Source organism: Sceloporus undulatus, chromosome 8 (assembly GCF_019175285.1).
Source record: "Sceloporus undulatus isolate JIND9_A2432 ecotype Alabama chromosome 8, SceUnd_v1.1, whole genome shotgun sequence".
Classification (NCBI taxonomy): Eukaryota; Metazoa; Chordata; class Lepidosauria; order Squamata; family Phrynosomatidae; genus Sceloporus; species Sceloporus undulatus.
This window is the reverse complement of record NC_056529.1, coordinates 34252880-34275450: the sequence shown is the minus strand read 5'-3', so window position 1 is coordinate 34275450 and position 22571 is coordinate 34252880. Positions and strand designations below refer to the sequence as shown.

At 42.4% G+C, this 22571-nt stretch overlaps 1 protein-coding gene and 1 long non-coding RNA gene across 5 annotated transcripts in view; one reads left to right on the top strand and one right to left on the bottom strand.

The window, feature by feature from the left end:
* The window catches only part of IFT140 (intraflagellar transport 140), an 88572-nt gene extending 66042 nt beyond the window's left edge, over nucleotides 1-22530 (top strand). For both annotated transcript variants that reach the window (XM_042438795.1, XM_042438796.1), the window contains 12 exons: nucleotides 4682-4859; nucleotides 9459-9649; nucleotides 10190-10285; nucleotides 13043-13175; nucleotides 13278-13421; nucleotides 14271-14399; nucleotides 15627-15809; nucleotides 16495-16701; nucleotides 17417-17629; nucleotides 17795-17961; nucleotides 19153-19294; nucleotides 21813-22530. In XM_042438795.1, coding sequence (XP_042294729.1) covers nucleotides 4682-4859; nucleotides 9459-9649; nucleotides 10190-10285; nucleotides 13043-13175; nucleotides 13278-13421; nucleotides 14271-14399; nucleotides 15627-15809; nucleotides 16495-16701; nucleotides 17417-17629; nucleotides 17795-17961; nucleotides 19153-19294; nucleotides 21813-22016 — 1987 coding nt within the window. In that variant the 3' untranslated portion in view covers nucleotides 22017-22530. The remainder of the gene's footprint in view (nucleotides 1-4681; nucleotides 4860-9458; nucleotides 9650-10189; nucleotides 10286-13042; nucleotides 13176-13277; nucleotides 13422-14270; nucleotides 14400-15626; nucleotides 15810-16494; nucleotides 16702-17416; nucleotides 17630-17794; nucleotides 17962-19152; nucleotides 19295-21812) is intronic.
* On the bottom strand, nucleotides 6682-15633 carry LOC121914971. Of its 3 annotated transcripts, XR_006100616.1 has the most exons (5): nucleotides 15484-15633; nucleotides 14242-14417; nucleotides 10266-10462; nucleotides 9647-9964; nucleotides 6682-7168 (listed from the first exon to the last, which is right to left on the bottom strand). It is a non-coding gene; the product is annotated as an uncharacterized LOC121914971 (long non-coding RNA). The 3 variants fall into 3 exon arrangements; XR_006100615.1 differs by lacking the exon at nucleotides 6682-7168 and having other exon boundaries at nucleotides 9646-9964; XR_006100617.1 differs by lacking the exons at nucleotides 6682-7168; nucleotides 10266-10462 and having other exon boundaries at nucleotides 9646-9964.
* Nucleotides 22531-22571: the final 41 nt, after the last annotated feature.

Below are 22571 nucleotides of genomic sequence, written 5' to 3'. Positions count from 1 at the left end.
ATTATTATTATTATTATTATTATTATTATTATTATTATTATTATTATTATTAATAATAATAATAATATCCTGCCTTCCTCCCAGTCTAGGGACTCAAGGCAGCTAACAAATTTAAAACAGTCTAAGTTAAAACAGTATAAAACATTAAAAATACAAAGTTTAAACAACAATTAAACAATTGAAACAATTAAAACATTACATTATTAAAATTTTTCTTTAAAACAAAAGCAAAACATCACCCATATCAATATGCAAAGACTTGGCAGCATAAAAACATTTTTATCTGCTATCAAAAAGAAAGCTAAGATCCTGGCCTCTCTAGGGAGGGAGTTCCAGAGCTTGGGAGCAGCCACTGAGAAGGCCCTTTCTCTAGTTCCCCCCAAACGCCTCTGAGAGGGCAGTAGGACAGAGAGAAGGGCCTCTCTGGATGATCTCAATACTCTGGGGGGCTCATACAGGGAGATATGGGCCTTCAAATAGCCTGGACTCAAGCCATATAGGGCTTTATATGTCAAAACCAGCACTTTGAATTGTGCCCAGAAATGGACTAGCAGTGAATGGAGCTGTTGCAACAAGGGAGGTGCATGCTCCCTATAGCCAGCTCCACTTAACAGCTTGGCTGCATCTCCTTCAACTAGCTGGTTCCTGAGCACTTTTCAAAGGCAGCCCCACGTAAAGCGCATTACAATAATCTGGATGGAATGTAACCAAGGCATGTACCACCGTGGCCAGATCTGGCTTCTCCAGGAATAGGCACAATTGGCACACAAGTTTTAGCTGTGCAAAAGCACTCCTGGTCACTGCCAAGCTTCCAGGCTCAGCTCTGAATCCAGAAGTACCCCCCAACTACGATCCTGAGTTTTCAGAGGGAGTGTAACCCCCATCTAACACAGGCTGAATCCCTATTCCTGGATCTGTTTTTTGACTGACCAGGAGGACCTCTATCTTATCTGGATGAAGCTTCAGTTTGTTTGCCCTCATCCAGTGCATTACAGCGGCCAGACACTGGTTTAGGACAGAAACAGCTTCCTTTGAATTCGGTGGAAAGATCATAAGCATACAGCAGGGTATCATCAGCATATAGGTGACACATTACTTCAAAACTCCAGGATGATCTCTCCCAGCAGTTTCATGTAGATGTTAAAAAGCATAGGGGACAGGACTGAGCCCTGGAGGACCCCACAGGCAAGTGGCCACTAAAATGGCCCCCCCAGGAATGAACGGCACCACTGTAGAACAGTACCTCCAAGCCCCATCCCAGAGAGGTGATTCAAAAGGATACCATGGTCGATGATATTGAAGGCCGCTGAGAGATCCAGCAAAACCAACAGGGACACACTCCCCTTGTCCAGTTCTTTGGGTAAGTCATCCACCAAGACGACCAAAGGTGTTTCTGTCCCATAACCAGGTCTAAAACCTGACTGACATGGATCTAGATAATCCGTCTCAGCTAGGAACGCTTGGAATTGGGAAGCCACCACAAGCTCCAGCACTGTGCCAAAAATGGAAGATTGGAGACTGGCCTGTAATTATCTAGTACAGTAGGATCCAGGGAAGGTTTTTAAAAAGAGGTCTTACCACAGCCTCCGTCAGGTGTGTTGGGACCCTGCTTTGCTGTAAAGAGGCATTCATCACTGCCCTTACCCACTCCACCAATCCTTCTCTGGCCTGTTTAATAAGCCAGAAAGGGCAAGTGTCTAAGTACATAGTGGCTCTCACCTCTCCAAGGATTCTGGCCACATCCTCAGGCTGCACAAATTGAAAAGTATCCATCAACGCTGGACAAGCAAGAGCCAAGATTACATCCATCAAAACTGTATGAACTCTGGTGCTTGGAGGCAGGTGTGTGTGTATAAGAGTTTTCCAATCCAATTTTAAAGCCTTCCCATCAAAGAAACATCCCATTTAACTCCACTTCTTTCCCTTCCCAACCCAATTTTCAAACCTTCAGCACCTGGGAAGTGATGTCAGGTGGTCAGGAGAGGTCCAGAGAAGGAGATGTTCTCCCCTTTCCATCCTTTGTTATAGCGCCCTAAGTTTTACTTTTATCCATGAGTCATATCAAAATCCAGTATTTTGACCCGGAAGCCTTCCCTCGACTTATTTTTGAGGTCAATTTGTACACAAATATATATGGTAGATAAGATCTTAAAGTATAAAGATATGCAGGTTGAGTTTCCTGTATCTGAAATGCTCAGGACCAGAAGTGTTTGGGATTTCTGTTTGTTTGTTTGTTTGTTTTAATTGTTTATTTATTTATTTTTGGATTTTGGAATATTTGCATATACATAATGAGATATCATGTAGATGAGACCCAGATCTAAACATGGAATTCATTTATGTTTCATATACAACTTCTAAACGTCCTGAAGGTAATTTTATTTTAATTTTAACAAGTTTGTGAATGAAACAAAGACTGTGTACTCTGAATCATCAGAAGGCAATGGTGCCACCATCTCAGCCACCTGTGTGAACAATTTTGGATTTGGGAGTATTTCAGATTTTGGAATTCCAGATAAGGGAGACTCAACCCATGGCACTGGATACTAAAGTTAGGATTGTCCGTGTCATTGTAGTTTGCATTTCTGTATATGGTTGTGAATGCTGGACAGTGAAGGAAAACAAGAAGATTACAATACAAGTGGATAGACTCAGTCAACGAAGCCACAGCCCTGAATCTCAATGGCTTGAGCAGGGCTGCTGATATTAGTGTGACTTGTAGGTCAAAGCTGACTTGAATGCTTCCTCACACGCTTGTGTGATATTTTATCCTGTCATTTGCAAAGGCGATAGAAACAACAGAAAAGGCTAAGAACAAGAAATCAATCATCATTATATTTTTGTGGGTTTTCCGACTATGTGGCTGTGTTCTGGAATAATTTATCCCTGATGTTTCGCCTGAATCTGTGGCTGGCATCTTCGGAGGGTGGTGGCATGGAAATGAATGGGGTATTTGTATACAGTGTGACTCTTGGCTGGGAGGAAGTGATTTACATATTAATCTGTGTGTAGGTCTGTTGTTGAATGGCAAGGCCTCAGGGTGGGAGGATATGCGGGAGGCTATGTGTGTCTATTTACACAGTGTACACACACACACACACACACACCCCACACTCACTTCCATGCCAGCATTATCTGAAAATGCCAGCCAAAGATGCAGGTGAAACGTCAGGAATAAATTCTTCCAGAACATGGCCACATAGTCTGAAAAACCCACCAAAAACTATGGATGCCGGCTGTGAAAGCCTTTGAATTGTCTTTATATTTTTAATGTATCAAGTGTTCGTTTTTTTTTTCAACTCCAACAGTTTGTGAAGTTGCCAATTGGTATTCCCATATTAGGGGATGGAAAACTATTTTGGTTTTTTATTAGATATGTTCTGATGTACCATCGCTTGGTGGAAAGGACGTAATAAATGTTGTTGTTGTTATTGCTGAGACAGGGAACACAAGAAAAGTATAGGTATGGGCATACCCCTTTAAATGCGGGAAGAAAGCTTGTGATCCAGCACTCCTCTTCTGCTGCATCTGTTCTTTAAGGCCTGCTAGTTCTTACTGACAAAGTACAGATGTGAGATAGCATTCCAAAGATAAACTCAGGAAATTCTCTGTGGGGCTGGTTTTAACATGACCCACACCCAAAACATAGCTTAATATTCAGTCAGAAAAGAAGCAGCCTCTGATTGAGCCATGCTTAGAGTAGACATGTTGGAATCAACAGAACTGCAGTTAACCATGGGGCCGAACAGACAGGCCAAAATAAAGCTGGTTTGGGTCACTTTGGAGGTATGCTATTTAAATGATGCATGCGTCTGAAGAGGCCAGAAGCTGCACCAAAGCTGCGCTCCAGTCCTTAAGACTGGAACATGGCTTTGGCATGGCTTCGGGCCTCTTCGGACGCATGCATCATTTAAATAGCATACCTCCAAAGTGACCCAAACCAGCTTTATTTTGGCCTGTCTGTTCAGGCCCCATGACTCATTTTTCTTATTGATTTCAATGGATCTCTTTTAAACAGGCTTAAGTCTGGTTTCAATCCTAGTACAATCGGTCCTCTGTATCCATGGATTTTGCATCCATGATTTTGCATTTTATATAAAGGACACCATTTTACTACATCACTGTATATAGTGGAACTTGATCATCCAAAGATTTTAAAGATACTGAGGTCCACTGTTGTTCTATGTTCCTGTCTGTTGCTTTTTCCTCTTGGTTCCCCTTTTCAGTGAATTTGCTGCACAGTAAATCTTCTGCAACCTACCTCTATAGAAACATGCATTGTTTATCTCATTTGCTTTGCTATGTGTGTTTATGGTTACATTCCAAGATGACCATTGTTTCAAATGGCTGGTGCGGGGCAAAGTAGCAAAGACCATGGCATGACAGGTGGCATTGCCAATAAAATATTTTGTATTGACCATCAATTATTTGGCCACCACCAAATATTATCAAATGTTTCATGCAGCCAAGAATGTTATTGTTACACAGCAGGCGGTTTGTCTGTTTTCATTTTGGTTTTGTATTCTTTCCTAGTAAGTCAAAGGCAAATCCAGAACTTAAAAAATTACATTTTGGGGCTATAACTCCCTGAATGTTTTAGCAAGGATGATGTTTTATAGTCTAAAATAGTGGCACTTCCAAGTCTCTTCATCTTGTAGCCGTACTGTTTTTGTTTCTGCAGCGAAGCAGTCTGGGAGAATATGGCCCGTATGTGTGTAAAGACACGAAGGCTGGACGTTGCCAGAGTTTGTCTGGGGAACATGAGCCATGCCCGAGGAGCCAAAGCATTGCGAGAGGCTGAGCAAGAACCAGAGGAAGAAGCCAGGGTTGCCATGTTGGCAATCCAGCTGGGCATGCTGGTAGGTAGAGTGTGTTTCTTCAGGCCAGCTCTCTCTCACTTTCTGTTAAGTGAACATTCAGGGGTAGTTGTGTTAGCCATTTAACAAATCCAAAGATAAATCCATCAATGATACCTTTATTGGCCAACTGAAATGCACAATATACTTGTAAGCTTTCAAAGCTCCATGGGCTTCTTCATCAGGCAAGATGAAAAAAACAATTGGAAGTGTTAGTCAGATACCTGCATGTTGTTTCAGTCCTTAATAAAGATATTATGATAGGGAGGATATCTTTTGGATATCCAGTTTGATTTGTAACATCTTGTCTGATGAAGAAGCCCATGAAGCTTCGAAAGCGTGCAACAAACAGGTGAAAAGGGAAGGTAGCATCTTTGTATATAGTTGGCCCTCTGTTTTGTGGTCTTCCTATTTTTGTACTGCCTTCTACCTTACCAAGTATTATTGTATTTCCTAGTCTGTCATGTCTTCTCATGATACGATAGTCTCAGTATGGATATCTTGGCTTATAGGAGGATAGGACCCATTTATTTGTCTTTTTAGCAGTCCGTGGTATCCTCACCCCCAGCACCACATTTCAAATGAGTTGATTCACTTTTCTTGGGTGTCTGACTTTCACAACTTTACACAAAAATTGAAAATGTGATGGCATAGACAATCTTAACATTAGTATTCAACTATATGTCCTTAACGCATCAGGATCTTGTCTAGCTCCTTCATTCCTAGTCTTTTTCTGATTTCTTGACTGCCTTCTCCAGTCTGATCAGTGACTCAGCGATGGCATGGAAAATCTTTGACTATTTCAATGTCTTTGTTGTCTACTTTAAAGTAATGTAAATCATCTGTAGTCATTCTTTTTATTTTATTTTTTAAATTTTATTTCTAACACAAACTACAATTGGCCCTCCACATTTGCAGCTTTGACTTTTGTGGATTTGAATATTTGTGGTTTTGAATAATACAGTATGTTCTGTCCTCCAGCGCAACCCTTGCCAGAAGTTGACCATAGAGTTGTGCTGGAGAACCTAGAAGTTCCTAGGGAAAACACTACTCTAGGAACTTGTAAGTCCTCCTGCATGATTCTATGATCAACTTCTGGCAGATGTTGACCACATAGTTGCACTGGAGGACCTGGAGATTCCTAGAAAGGTGTTCTCTTAGGTAAACAGAATGGTGTTTTGTTATTTGCAATTTTTCCATATTCATGGGGGTCCTTCATCCCTAACCCCAGCAAATTTGGAGGGACCACTGTATGTAATTTACAATCAAAGTAATATACATTCAGAAAACAAAAAAGCCAGAAAGAGCTGTTCAAAAGTGGAATATACTGCCTTAGACTGCGGTGGAGTCTCCTTCTTTGGAGGTTTTTAAAAAAGGCTGGATGACCATCTGTTGGGAATGCTTTGATTGTGTCTTCCTGCATGGCAGAAGGTTGGACTGGAGGGTCATGGCGGTCTCTTCCAACTCTATGATTCTATGGCTTCCAATTTGCTACCAAGTTCAGTTCAAACCCTAAATAACTTGAAGCCAAGGTTTGCTGGAAGACTGCCTCCTCCCATATGATCCTGCCAGAAATCTGAGATCATAAAGTTAGGTCGGAGGTACACCTATCACAGCTTTCTTTGTAGCAGCACCTCGACAGGAACCCCCTACCCAAGAAAGTTAGGCTCTCTTTTAAACTCCTGGAGTATTTTGATGTGTTTACTTTTTTAAAATATCTCTTGCTTTATCTTAGGGGCCAAACAGACAGGCCAAAATAAAGCTGCTTCGGGTCACTTTGGAGGTATGCTATTTAAATGACACACACATTATGACTGGAGCGCGGCTTTAGCATGGCTTTGGTATGGCTTTCGACCTCTTAGAATGCATGCATCATTTAAACAGCATGTCTCCAAAGTGACTCGAAGCAGCTTTATCTTGGCCTGTTTGGACCCTTAAGTCTGATAATTTAAATACTTGTGGGCCAACAAGTATCTAAATCCACATAGCTTTCATGCTGTGTTAAAAGTTCAAGGCCTGCTCTAGGGCGACGGCTTTTTCCAAGCTCCATTCACTTCTTCTGGGAAATCACTTCAAAGATAGAAGCAGCTTTTTTCAGCTTGTTGGAGTGGAGCAGTTTCCTAGAGCAAAAGCCCTGTCTCCGGATGCTCCCTCCCTTACGAAGTGACCTGGAGGTCAGGTTGCTTTAGTACTTTCCTTATTTTTATTTAAACATCCTGTCTCAGTCATAATGCTTCTATTCTGGGCTGCGTCAGCTCCAATGATTCTTCAGATTTCTTTTCTTCAAACTGTTCATATGCATAGTACTGGATCTTGAATTGAAAGACAAAATAACTATCTTATTCTTTTCTAGTGGTGTATTACAGGTTGTATCGTTAAATTGCTTTGGTGTCATACTCATCACATTAATTTTTGCAGGTGTAAAAATTAAAATGCATGTTATTAACCCTTTCAGAGCTATACAACTACAGTTATATGGTTTACCCCATGTTCAGGATTTGCAGTTTTGTTACTTAAAAAGACAGTACAGAATTATCTGATGTAAAGCATTTTTTAACACAATGCGGAGATAAAAGGTTTTTTATACTGCTTTTATACTCCAACTGAATCACAGGGGTTTCTTTCCTTATACATCACAGCCTTTTTGGATAGTGATTAGCGCCGTTCTGATTTAGGAATCTGGACAATACTCCTAAGAAATGGAATTAGGATAGGGTTGCCATAACCCGGCTGCAACCGGGTCTTTCCCGGTTTTGGCGGCACCTGCCCGGTCACGGAACGGGTGCAGCCAAAAACCAGGAAAAGCCCGGTTGCAGCGGAGTTGCTAGGCAACCCTGGGGCCTCACTGCCCTCCTCCTCCTCCACCGCGCATGGCTGCGCGGAGGAAAAGGAGGGCAGCGAGGCCTGGGGCGGAGGAGGCTGCAGGGAGGCAGCGCCTCTTGGGTGCAGCCGCGCCAACCTCCCCGCCTCCCTGCAGCCTCCTCATCGCTACTTACTTAAAATTTTATTCAGTCATAGACCTTCTCATCTCCTTCCTGGTCTCCGTGGGGGCCAGGAACGAGGCGAGGCCCCGGCCATCGCCGGTGCTCTCCCCGCCTCCTTCTTGGTCCCTGCGGGGGCCAGGAACAAGGCGAGGCCCCGGCGATGGCTGGCGGCCTGCTCGCCTCCTTCCTGGTCTCTGCGGAGGCCAGGAACGAGGCGAGGCGAGGCCCCGGCCATCGCCAGCACTCTCCTCGCCTCCTTCCTGGTCCCTGCGGGGGCCAGGAACAAGGCGAGGCCCCGATCCTGGCCTCCGATCGCGGCGAGGCCCGGGGCCCAGGCGGGGAGGGAAAGCCTCCTTAAGTGGAGGCTTTCCCTCGCCGCTTGGCCTCCGCTCCCTGCCGTGAGGGGAAATGTAGGACAAAATTTTCAAACGTAGAACACATTGTTGTGTGTCCTACATTTGAAAATTTTGTCCTACATTTTTCCCAGTTTGGAGGTCCGGCGCTATGGCAACCCTAAGGAGAAAGAGATTTGCCCACAACCTGACTAGCTGTCTTTAAAAAAATATCTTGCATTTGTCTACAAGTATAAGAAATGTGTATAAAATCACTAGTCAGTGATATGCCACAAAGTCCCTCAACCTCATTACAGCTGTCCTAGACCCTGTACAGACAGGCCCAAATAAAGCTGCTTTGGGTCACTTTGGAGGTATGCTGTTTAAATGATACATGTGTCCTAAGAGTCCAGAAGCAGCACGAAAGCCACATTCCAGTTCTTCTGGATTCTTAGGACTCATGCATCATTTAAACAGCATACCTCGAAAGCATCTTTATTTTGGCCTGTCTGTACGGGCCCTTATTTAGAAAGTTTGTGACTACTGTACTTTCTTTCCATCACCTTTGTGTGTGGGGATGTTCTTGTACTTCCTTTCACTATCTAATGCAATGGTTCTCAAACTTGGGGCCTCCCTGACTATTGGCCATGCTGTCTACGGCTTCTGAATCCAAAACATTTGGAGAACCTATGTTTGAGACACATTGATCTATTATACATTCAGAGCTGGGAAATGTTCCTGTATTGGACTACAACTTATTGACCATGCTGGCAGGGGGAGTCCAAAAAAAGAACTTTCCCAGGCTGTTATCTTCCAGGGTGATTCACAAAGATTTGGAAATTAAATTATGATAGAGCTGTTTTTTCAGCAAAGCTGCTTCCTTTTCCTCCTTCTGACACAACTGAGAATGGTATTTGAAGACAGCATTTTTCAATTTGATGATTATGCTGACTATGCTGAATTCTTATTGTTGCCTATTTGTCCTTTGAGTTCCTGTCTTCTGTGTCCACTGCGTACAGTGTAAAGGTTTGTTTATTTTGTGTGGGAAAACAATCAATGTGAAGTCAAAGGCTTTCATGGCCAGCATCCATAGTTTTTTGTGGGGGTTTTTTTTGGCTATGTGGCCATGTTCTAGAAGAGTTTATTTTCTGAAGATGCCAGCCACAGATCCTGGCAAAACATCAGGAGCATCACATAGCCCGAAAAAGCCACAAAAAACAATCAGTATTTTAAAAAGCGATATAATTAGACACGCTCTGTACTCATCTTTCTGCTTTCTGTTCCAGGAAGATGCTGAGCAACTGTACAAGCAGTGCAAGCGCTATGACCTCTTGAACAAGTTCTACCAGGCCTCAGACCAGTGGGAGAAAGCCATAGAAGTAGCCGAGGCGCATGACCGTGTCCACCTGCGCACCACCTATTACAATTATGCCAAGCATTTGGAAGCCACTGCTGATCGAACTCTCGCACTCACCTAGTAAATGTTAACTTTGAGTCCAAACCCAATTGCATGGATGTCTGTGAAGTAGTGCTGTTGCAGCAGTCCAGGCTATTCAGCATGTTGTTTTGGGGAGAGCAGGGCCACCATAGCAGTTTTTCAAATTAATACACTTATATAGTGGTCTTGCCATTGATCCAGTAAGGAAATTCTCTGGATGATGGATGGTGTGTGGTGTTTCCACTTTGCCCAGTTGAATCCTCCTGAACTCCCTCTCTGTCCCATATATCACAAGTTCAAGATCATAGATAATATATAGTCCCATCACAACTTGATTCTGTCTTATTTTTGGAACTGAAAAACAAAAAAACAAAAATGTCTTATTTGTCCTTTAGAAAAAATATATTGAAAAGTGTATTACAGAGTCCTACTCTAACACCCAAATCCCTACTTCATGCTAGGTAGCAAGGCTGCTATACAAATGTGAAATATATATCTTCCCTCGAGGTGTTGAAAGGGTAACTAAAACACGATATTTTCCTTGGCCTGTCTTTCTAACATCCCTTTCTTCTCTTGCAGCTATGAAAAATCCGACACACACAAATTTGAGGTACCACGGATGCTTTCTGAAGATTTACAGGCTTTGGAATCTTACGTCAACAAGATGAAAGATAAGTGAGTGTTTGCTCTCCCTCTCCCATGCCAGAATGAACTCTTTTCCAACTTTAGGTTGCCCACTGACGATGGTGGTCCAGGTCCATCTGCTGGGAATGCACCAGCTAGAATTGGGACAGACGATGCTAATTTTAAACAATTGCTTCCACTTGTTTCAGTGTAATGTCAGCGCGATCCCTGAAGATGAGATAAATAATATAGATTAGATAGAGATAGAAATAGAGATATACAGTAGATATAGATATAGACCCAGGTTATATCAGAAATGCTAAAAGCAAAGGGAGTTCACATTGGATGGAAGATTTTTACAGATGACATACTATGTTACTATATTTGGAGCAAGAGGAAGAACATGGAAATGATAGCCCCACTGTGTAGAGAAGATGGCAAAATGCTAATGCAGGACAAAGATAAGATGGAACTCTGTAACACTACTTCAGTCTTCTCCCAAAAGGCAAAGAGTGTTCTACCTGATGCAAATAGACAGTTGATATTGTAAGGATAAAGAGGTACAGGAATACTCAGCTACACAAAATAAATTGAAGTGTTGAACTGTATGCAAGGAAACATAACCCCAGAGCTTTTGTCAGTAATCTTTAAAACATCTTGAAGAAGAATAGAGGTCACAGCACATTGGAAGACAGCAAATCTCCCCATCTTTAAAAGGAGTAAATGGGCCCAAACAGCTATTGCCCAGCTGTACACAAGAACCAGCATGGATTTCTCAAAAATAAGTCATGCCAGACTAACCCTACCCCCTTTTTTGATACAGCTACAAGCTTTGTCCCTAAGGGGCATGATGCAGATGCAGTACATCTTTATTTCAGTAAGACCTTTCACAAGGGTTGGACTGGATGGCCCTCTATGCTATTGTTGGGTAGATTTGTAACTGATTTATGGTCCAAAGTGGGCTCACCAGTGGTTCCTCTTCAACCTGGAGATAAGTGACTAATGGGGCAGCCCAGGATTCTTCAAACTCTTTGTAAATGATGGAACAGAGATGTTAAGTTTCTCTTCTGTGGTTCTGATTCTTAAGTAATAGCAATTGCTGATACAGTTTTCAGCTCTGTTGATATATTTTTCTTGTTAATGACTATTCCAAAAATTCACAGCAATACTTTAGTTTTTTTAGCAATATTTTTTCAGGCAGCTTGGACGGAGATAGTACCTGTTTAACCTAAAGAAATATAAGTCTCCAGGACCAGATGAACTACATCCAAGGGTATTAAAAGAGCTGGCAAATGTAATATGGGAGCCATTGGCAATAATCTTTGAGAACTCTTGGAGAACAGGAGAAGTCCCAGAAGGCTGGAGAAGGGCAAACATTGTCCCCATCTTCAAAAAGAGGAAAAAAGAGGATCCCAACAATGATCGTCCAGTTAGTCTGACATCAGTACTAGGAAAGATTCTAGAGTAGATCATTAAAAAGAGAGTCTGTGAACATCTAGAAAGCAATGCCATAATCATAAAAAGTCAACATGGGTTTCAGAGAAAGAAGTCATGCCAAACAAACCTGATCTCTTTTTTTGATAAAATTACCAGCTTGTTAGATGAAGGGAATGCTGTGGATATCGTATATCTTGATTTCAGTAAGGCCTTTGACAAAGTTCCCCATGATATTCCTGCAAACAAGTTTGTAAAATGTGGGCTAGACAAGGCAACTGTTAAATGGATCTGTAATTGGTTGACCGGCCAAACCCAAAGGGTGCTCAACAATGGCACCTTTTCATCCTGGAGAGAAGTGACCAGTGGGGTCCCACAGGGCTCTGTCCTGGGCCCAGTGCTATTCAACATCTTTATCAATGACTTGGAGGACAAAATTGGGGGTATACTTATCAAATTTTCAGATGACACCAAATTAGAAGGAGTAGCTAATAACCCTGAGGACAGGATCAAGATCCAAAATGACCTGAACAGACTAGAAAACTGGGCCAAAGCTAACAAAATGAACTTCAACAGGGAGAAATGTAAGGTACTACACTTAGGGCGGAAAATGAAATGCACAGATATAGGATGGGGGACACCTGGCTGAATGAAACTACATGTGAAAGGGATCTAGGAGTCCAAGTAGACCACAAGTTGAACATGAGTCAACAGTGCGATGCGGCAGCTAACAAGGCCAATGCGATTTTAGGCTGCATCAATAGAAGTATAGTGTCTAGATCATGGGAAGTAATAGTGCCACTCTATTCTGCCTTGGTCAGGCCCCACCTGGAATACTGTGTCCAGTTCTGGGCACCACAATTAAAAAAGGACATTGAGAAACTGGAGTGTGTCCAAAGGAGGGCAACTAAAATGGTGAAAGGTCTGGAAACCATGTCCTATGAGGAATGACTTAGGGAGCTGGGGATGTTTAGCCTAGAGAAGAGAAGGTTAAGAGGTGATATGATAGCCCTGTTCAAATATTTGAAGGGATGTCATATTGAGGAGGAAGCAAGCTTGTTTTCTGCTGCTCCAGAGACTAGAACCCGGAGCAACGGATGCAAGCTCCAGAAAAAGAGATTCCACCTCAACATCAGGAGGAACTTCCTGACAGTAAGGGCTGTTCAACAGAGGAACACACTCCTTCCTCGGAGTGCAGTGGAGTCTCCCTCCTTGGAGGTCTTTAAGCAGAGGCTGGATGGCCATCTGTCGGGGATGCTTTGATTTGGATTTCCTGCATGGCAGGGGGTTGGACTGGATGGCCCTTGTGGTCTCTTCCAACTCTATGAATCTATGATTTTTATTGAATTGATTTTACAATCTTTACTTTTCCAGAGGCTTGTGGAAGTGGTGGGCGCAGTACCTGGAAGGTCAGGCAGACATGGAAGCAGCTTTGAAATACTATGAACTGGCTCAGGATTACTTTTCCATGGTCCGTATTCACTGTTTCTTGGGTAACATCCAGAAGGTAAACTTGCTTCCTCCAGGATTCCTTACAGCACAGTAGTCATTTTATGGTTTAATCCAGGGAAAGTGTAAGAGTTTGTTTTTCTCTCTTATTTCATTTCAGGCAGCTGATATTGCAAATGCAACAGGTAACTGGGCAGCTTCGTATCATGTTGCCCGCCAGTATGAGAGCCATGATGACATCAAACAGGCTGTACACTTCTATACCAGAGCCCAAGCTTTTAACAATGCTATTCGGCTGTGCAAGGTATCAATGGCTTACCCATCATCACATCTCTGAGCTGTATGCTTTAATAACTTAAAGCTTGGGCACATTTGTCTGGAACTAGTTCAACTCCTCTGCCAACCCACTGCCTGTACCACCTCCAAAACAGAACATTTCCCCCCAAAATTTGAAGTGGCCAGACATTCACTTCCAGATGTTGCGGGAAGAACACATTGATGCACATACACACAGATTAATTTTCTAGGAGCTTGTGGAAGTGGTGGGTGCAGTACCTGGAAGGTCATCGCTTGCTTTAAAAGAGAATTGCCACTTCTGGAAACTTCCAGGCATGGCAGTTCTCCTTTAGCTGGGAGGCAATCCTGCAAAAATTGGAAGTGTAACATACTAGCAGAACATTAGGTGGAAGAAGTGAAAGCTTTCTCCCACTTCTCACTTCTGGTGCCAAAAAACAGCAATGAGCTGCTGCTTCCATCTACCCAGCCGTGACCCCTGTGCATTCTGGCTGCTCTTGAGCACGCAAGGACAAAGGAGAAACTTTACACTGTGGACAGAGTCTCCTTCTTCGCCTTAAGAGGCTTCTTCTTCATGCTTAAAGAGTAGCCAGAATATGCTCAGGTGCCCCCATGTCCCCACAGTTCTCAATGGCTGGGGAAACAGTTGTGTCTTGGCTATGTGCGGGTGTTGCAGAAGGAGGTACTGAATGGTAGCATTCAAAAATGTTTATGCATCAGCGTAATACCATATCATACCATAATACCATATACCACCAAGAAAATGCTGGCGATTGTCAACTTAAACTCGGATAAAGAAGCTCTGGAAAATTGCCACAGTTAATATTTACTTAAAGGTGCTTCTTGATATTTTGAACAGGAGAATAATCTGGATGACCAACTGATGAATCTGGCTCTTCTCAGTTCTCCAGAAGATATGATCGAAGCAGCACGCTATTATGAAGGAAGAGGGGAGCAAATGGACAGAGCAGTAATGCTTTACCACAAAGTAAGTCCGTTTGAGAAACTGAAATAGAAACAATATAAATATAAAGGAAGAGCATTGTCAGGCATGCATTAAACTATATATAAAAAAGAGATTCCTCTATTCATAAATGAAACTCCATCATTTATTTGCCCCATAGAAAAGGCATTGTTCTTTCTTGTGACTAGTTGGCAGGCTGCAGTCACTCCTCCACTCCTCCACTTTCTCATGGCTTTCTTCTTCTTTGTTTTCCCCTGAACTGAATTATATCTCGCCTTGTATTTTTTAAAAAAAACAAAATGTTAGTTTTTTGTGGGTTTTTCAGGGAAGATGCCAGCCACAAATGCTGGTGAAAGGTCAGGAATAAACTCTTCTAGAACATGGCCACATAGCCCGAAAAACCCACAATAAACTATGGATGCCGGCCATGAAAGCCTTCGACTTCACAAAATGGTACCTTGTTACGTAGGCCCTCCTAACCCACCCCTGCATGCTTCCTTTCTTTTTCTGTCCAATTTTTGGGATGGGAAAAATTATACCTAAAACCTTCCAAAGCAGCTTTGTTTCTTGGAGCTCCACAGCCCCAAAGCACATCCATATAATCCTGGACATGCATGAGCTTTTAACCACTTTTAACGGTTAAAAGCATGCCATCGACCCCAATCACCGCAGCCATGTTTTCTGGAGCTGCATGCACCAACACTGCAGTTGATTTAATAGCAGGCTTTAACCCATCCAAAGCAGTTCTTAGCTGTACCTCTGATATTGACATGGCTCAGGCTCCAGAGATTGCTTTAACTCTCCATTCAGAGGGCAATGAAGTCAACCTCATAGCTGCTCCTTCTTGAGCAAACATTCCTACTGCCTCCATTGTGACTTTCTCCATAGGAATTTAGTTCATTCCCATGCTTGGATGGCTCCTTCACTGTCAGGTGAGAATGCAGCACAGGAAGACTTACCCTGAAGGTCTGTTCTAGGCAAGGAGAAGGAGCCATCCAGAACCACTTCTCATTTATCTGTTTTTCTCAGCTGAGGGATAGAACTGAAGGAGGAGCCAAGAATCCAAGAGAAAAAGCTTTACTTAAACACACACGATCCCTTGCCTCACCTGGGTGGTGATAGGAGTTAGCATCCACCCATGGCTGGATGGTTCCTTCTGTTGGCTAGAACGGACTTCCATATCCTCTAAAGTGCCATTCTCTCAGGTCTGCCATGCTGTGACAGCTAAAGCATTTTTTTCTTCTGCTACAGGCGGGCCACTTGTCCAAGGCTCTGGAGCTGGCATTTATGACAGAGCAGTTTGGAGCCCTGCAGCTCATTGCAGAGGATTTAGATGAGAAGTCTGACCCCGCTCTTCTGGCTCGTTGTTCTGATTTCTTCACTGAGCATGGCCAGTATGAGAAGGCTGTTGAACTCTTGCTGGCTGCCAAAAAGGTAACTTGCATCATCCAATTATTCTCCTCACAATCCCTAAAGTGGATTCTGCTTTTAGTGAACAATGTTCAGGTCTGCTACAGATTCATGCCATTCCAGCAACAGAATGCTTAAAGTATCAAGGCAGGGATTTAGTTTTGTACACTTTCTGAGCGCAGCCAGTTTTCTATCTATTCTGCAAATTCTCCTGATAAGTAACAGAACAGAATAATTCTTCCAAATGCATTGGGCTGAAAGAATCAGACATACTCTCACATTTCTCTTTAATTGAAGAGATTACAGGTCCCAAAGATGTTAACAAATTAAAGTGAGCTGTTGTTAGGAGAACTATGTAAAGTAGATTTTACATATGAAAGTAGCTTTTTCTTGCTCTCACTTTTCCTCCTCGACTCCGAAATCCTTTGCTGTGACTTCCTTGTACTTTTTGTGTCATTATGGAACAAGAGGAAGCTCATATCGGCTTGACATTGGCTCCTCTTTACAGGCATCTCCCAGTTGATTCCTAAATAATTATTTTGGACACACTACAGATAAGATTAACTTCAAAGGCAAAAGGAGCTCATTCATAGCAGATGGTGTTTTTTCTGCTTCTTCCTCCTTCTCCTTACTCCATAAAGACCATTTATCTCACAAGAGGGTGCTTGCGCCCTCTCCCTTTCTTTCTCTCTTGCTTTCTCTGCCACAGTACCAGGATGCCCTGCAACTTTGCCTGGAACAGAACCTGACTATCACTGAGGATGTGGCTGAAAAAATGACCATTTCAAAGGATTCCAAGGAGCTTTCAGAGGATTCCCGGCGGCAGCTCTTGGAGCAGATAGCTGACTGCTGTATGCGGCAGGGCAATTACCACATGGCCACCAAAAAATACACTCAAGCGGGAAACAAGGTGAAAGTAAGTGTCCCTGGGCAAGGATGATTCCACCTCCTGCCGCCTTCTGGCTCCTGAGAGGGGTGAAAGGCATGCATGAGCCATTGGCTTGACTGCCAGCCTTCAGGGATGCAGTGAGCTGTTGCTAGTAAAGAGTTTGTGAAACTCCGTTGGTTGTTAAAGGCAACTTCTATTAGTTAACAAAGCATAAGGAGAAAATAAAGAGCTCTGTTGGATCAGACAAAACAGATTGAACAATTTGTTTCTTACAGTGGTCAGCCATATGCTTCTGGAAAACCCACAAGCAGAGCATGTAAGTTGAACCAGTTGCTGATCCCCACCAATTGGTTCTTAGAGGCAAACTGCAGACTCTCCCCTATTATCCATGCTGTCATACATTTATTATGGTGCAATCTAAGCACAGCTGCCATTGAAGATGGCTTGGAAGATGCAGGTAGTGCAGAATGCTGTAGCTTATCATCTTAAAGGACTGGGATGTCAGGTATATGTCACTGCTTTTCCTCTTCAGCATGATCAGTTGTCAAAAATAAAGTCCTAAGCATCCTCCATACTGATTGGTATCAGCTCAAAGGTTTGGGGACTGGAGACATTTTTTTGCTGGAAAATGAATTGATGACACTTGCACGATTCTGCAGGTTTTTCTTTCGTCCCCATCTCTGCCTGATTTTCTGCCCCTTGCCTTGATCTGTAGTGACCAGAACACTTCCTTTGTTTACAGGCAATGAGAGCACTGCTGAAATCTGGAGACACAGAAAAGATTGTGTTTTTTGCTGGCGTCTCGAAGCAGAGGGAGATTTACATCATGGCTGCCAACTATCTCCAGTCCCTGGACTGGCGTAAAGACCCAGAGATTATGAAGAACATCATCAGTTTTTATACCAAAGGAAGGGCTCTGGACCTCCTAGCTGCTTTTTACGATGCTTGTGCTCAGGTGCGTGGGTGCTTTTTGGGTAAACAGTTCTATCTGAGTATGAGATTGCAGAAACCCAACATGTTTTTGTTTTATTGTAATATGTTTGCTAGAACTTTTATTTTGGAGCTGCCTTGGGTCCCTTTCTGGGAGAAATCAAATCAATAATATTTCCTTTGCCCTTAGGTGGAGGTGGATGAGTATCAAAACTATGAGAAGGCTCTGGGAGCTCTGACAGAGGCTTACAAATGCATGTCAAAGGCAAAGACAAGAAGTGCTGTTGAGCAAGAGAGCAAGCTTGTGCTCTTACACAGCAAGATGGCACTGGTGAAAAGGTTCATTCAGGCGCAGAGGTGAGAGGGAGTGGGAAATACTTCAGTAGATGGAGGTGGGCGTCAGAGGAATCTTTTTTTCCTTGTCTGAAACCTTCCTGTGATTCGGGCAGCTTCATGTTGAAAGCACTTGTGAATACTTGGCAGCTTACTCCCAAGCGACACCACTGTTACTGTACCACAACCCAGATCTCTCTAATAATCATACCTATTCCACTTTGGAGATGAGGGCATCAGAGCCATTCAGATTTCCTGTGTGATATAGAATAAAACGTAGTGCAGTTTTGTTCATTCGTGTACAAATATCTAGCAACAACAGACAGTCTTGTAGTGCCCTTAACCTTTTACTATGATGTAAGCTTCTGTGGGTCTATCTACTTCATTAAATACAAAGGTTTGTGCCATAATAAATATAGTCGGCCCTCCTTATCCATGGATTATTTATCCACATATTCAAGCATCCATGGTTTGAAAACATTAAAAAAAATTTATAAATTCCAAATAGCAAACCTTGAATTTGCCATTTTATATAAGGGACACTATTTTGCTCTGCCATTATATTTAATGGGACTTGAGCATCCACATTTTGCTATCCACGGGGGGGGAGGGGGTACCAAACCCCAGCAGATAACAAGGTCCCATTCTATTAAGTCCATAAGGCAAAACGTTTTGCTACAGCCGATTTCAGAAGGCTACCCTTCTGGAAATCATGAGAGGAAAGGATGGGAGTAGAGTAGGTACTGCTCCCATTCGTCTTCTGTTGACACACGTGCCTATCTGAATCTGGATCCAAATATGATGCTAAACTCCAAGTCTGCTTTGGTTTTCTTGGTTTCAGAATTCAAAGTGTCTTACTCCAAAACTGGGGTAGTTCTAGACCTCTCTAATAGTTCTGTTGATGCTGGACTTTAGTGCCGTTCTCCGAAACTCTCTCAGATGAGTATGTGACTTCTCCCCAAAATTATTCCCCAGAAGCACTGCCTGCTGCAGATATGAGAAGCCAGTGTTCAATTCACAGTTGGGTACTGCTGTATTATGGAGAAAGCATCTTACATCTTCAGCTTTGTCACTGTCCCTGAGCCACCTGATAGGAAAATGCTTGGCTTGGTCATGTTATGGGATTAAACCTTTTGTTCCAATCAATAGTCCAGTGGGATCACAGAAGAAGCTTTTGTCCTACAGCTATTAGAATTTGCTCTTTCCCCTTTGTAGACTTTACTCAGAAGACCCCAAAGAGGCAGCCAAGCAGTGTGAGCTACTCCTAGCTGAGCCAGAGCTTGAAATCGCCATCCGCCAGGGGGATATCTTAGGCTTTCTAGTGAAGCATTACCTGCAAGTACAAGAATTCCAGATGGTGAGTGTTTGGGGTGTGTCAAGAGCTCACTGCAACATACAGACCGTCATTGCTTGCTAACACTGAACATTAGCTGTGAAGGTAATTCTGTCTTCCAAGAATGTATCACCACCAATATTGGTGAGGGTGTGTGTAAGGAGGTTGCATAATTCAGTGCTTCCCTGTAGGAAGAAATCCCTACACACAGAAAGCTAGCATGTCAGGGAGAAAGTATGGCCCTTGTGGTCTCTTCCAACTCTTCAATTCTATGATTCTATTTGTTTTCTACACAAGAAGCTAGGGAGTCATTCAAATCTGCAGATCTCCCATTTGCATCCAGCTTCTTCTGAATGCACATGTCACACCTCAGAAGCACAAATGAAACTACAAACAACTGGTGAGGTAATGTCTAATAAGTTAAGTTGGATGGCAAGAATTAGAAGCACGAGTTCCAAAGATAATATGTAAACATTGCCATCAGGGTATTTCTGTGCACTATCCTGACACCTCTTGCCTCCACCTGTTTAAGGGGAAGAAACTAGAGGAAACAATTACGCTGAGCCACCTGGAATGATGATTCATTTGGCTCAGAGCAGGAAGTGCTAAAAGGGCCCTGTGTAAAGTAGGGAAGACAGAATTGCAAGCTGTGGACAAAAAGGAACTGCTGTTCTGGAACAGCCAGGTGCTCCCCAGTCACGCAGAGTTCAAGCCAAAAAGGGCTGCTTTAAGAGCTAGCATATAACAGCAGATCTGGTCTGCAGAGAGATGAAATACAACTGTTAGCATTACTAACGATAGTTTCCCCTATTGACATTGCTAATAGTCCTGTGTCATCCACCTGTAAGCTGTAAGCCAATCTTTTTAGGCTTTGTTCACTAAGGATCACAGGATGGTATCTGTGGTAAATCTGCTAAATGGTTGAATACCCAAACTCTTGGCTTCCAGTGCTTTTGTGCTGATGTTAACTCAACAGGAAGGAATAGAAGTCCTAGCACTGAATACAGTCTAGGAATCACCCATGTGACAAATGAGAAGACACAACTCACAAGTAGTTAATGGGAAACATTATTGTCAGATGTAATGCCCTTTGGGGAAGAATCCAGACCATTCATCTAATATTAGCTATTATTTTATGCCCCCTGTAAATGGATTATTTGGATTTTTTTAAAGTCTTTACAGTGTTCCTAAATACCCAGACAGCAACAGACGTCATCTGATCTTGGAAGTTAAGCATAGTCATGCCAGATAAGAATTTGAAAGGGAGACATGAGGGAGTAGTCAGGTGCTGTAGGCAACGATAAATTCATGAAATCACCATAAGTTGACAGGTGATTCAAAGGCACATACGTTACTTTTTGCTAAAGTGTTCACTAGTATTTCCAGGACAAAAGAAACAACTGCAGACCAGGAAACAACTGAAGAACACCTAGTCCACCTCTTTGGCCTTCAAGGTTTCTCTCCATTTCCAAATTTCCTATTGCATTTTTAAAATGTTGTTGTACTTAGTTTTGCCATATGGAGTGTGGCAAAAAGAGCCTAAATCATCCTAGAGACGAACAAGGAAGTCAAAATTACCCATAGAGGATACAGGAGGGCATTTAGGTCTTTAAAAAGAAATCCAAGAGTACTGGAGGCAGTCCAGTGAAGGCCCATGTGTGGCTCCTGGACCTTGGACAGTGGCACACTCCCATTCTAGACTATGAAGACACTTTTCTTGACAAGTCTTCACGGAATTTTCAATGTTATGATAATAGGGTGATAGCGGACGTTCTTAAATATTGTCATTGTTCATTTCGATTCTCTCTCATACCCATCACACCACAAAAAACATTTCTTGGAGCTTATATTTGCATTTTTGATGTTGTGTGCCATCAAGTCATTTCTGACTTAAGGCAACCCTAAGGCCTATCACAGGGTTTTCTTAGCAAGGTTTATTCAGAAGGGTTTTTTGCTAGTGCCTCTGCCAGATGCTGAGAGAATGTAACTTGGTTTCCATGGCTATGCAGGGATTCAAATCCTTGTCTCTAGAGTCATAGAGTCAACACTCAAACTATAAACTAGTATTGTTAAAGCCCAAGTACTGAGGATTTTCTTCCCACTCTTTATAAGTTTCTAAATGTTACTGTAAGAATGCTAAGATCAAAACATATGTTTCTGCAGACGGAAATGTGTAGGTGTGTTGTAGTGACATATAAACTACAATCACCTACAACTATTCAGCTGCTTGTAGTATTTCAGTGGACATCCTAGATTCTAGAGTAAGCAGGCCACACATTATGATATGCAGAATTCAAAGATATAGCCGTGTTAGTCTGTAGAATCAATATTTAGAGAGATCTTGTAGCGCCTTTGAGTCTAACAAATAAAAATACGCTGCCATCTTCTTTATTTCAGTAAGTTTCAAAGGTGCTACATGATCTCTCTACATTATGATATGCACTTAATGTAACTTTTTAGTGCTATATATATACCTGGAATTGCTTTACCATTCTGTTAAACTGAAACAGCCCTTGGTGAGGACCACCCTTTTTCCCACTAGGCATATCAGTACCTGGAAGAGATGCGGAAAAAGATTCCCTGCGTGAACCTCAGTTATTATGTAAACCAACAAATTGTGGAAGCAGTTCACAGAGGAATGGGCATCCCACTAAGCCGAAACCCTGCCCCAGAGAGAGTTCGCCACAACAGCATGGAGGAGAAAGAGGTGGAAGAGGATGTGGCCGATGAAGTCGAGGCTTTCTAAGGAGTTCCACCTGGGACCCTGGGAAGTGGGACCACCTTTCTTGCATTGCTGGAAAAAAGCTGGGAGATGGGCGAACCTCATTTTGCTAGGACCAAGTAAACCAATGCAAAGCCATCTTTTAATCTCTATCATTTATTTGGTTTATTTTTAATTTTAATTTTTCACTGTGCTTGAAATGTACAGCTCTAAACTGTAGGTTTATACATTTTATAGCCAGTTACAAGATGGATAATGTATTTCAGGAATTGTTCAGAAAAAGCATTGCACTCATAAGCCTTGAATCCTCGGGTGTAAATAAAGTTAACAATATTCATATATCTTAATATTTTATTATTTATTTATTTATTTACAAATGTCTTGAGTTAATCTTATCACAAAAGATGAGGCACTGGATTACAGTGGTTTCAGAGGTCCAGAAATTATTAACTGAGAGAAATATAAACGTAGGCTTCCATGTGTACCATCTGAAAAGCTGCTGTGATGAAAGTTACAACGAAGTGTCAGTGTTCTTATCCCTGTCTAGCATAAAAACCAAACATTTTTGTATGTGTGTTT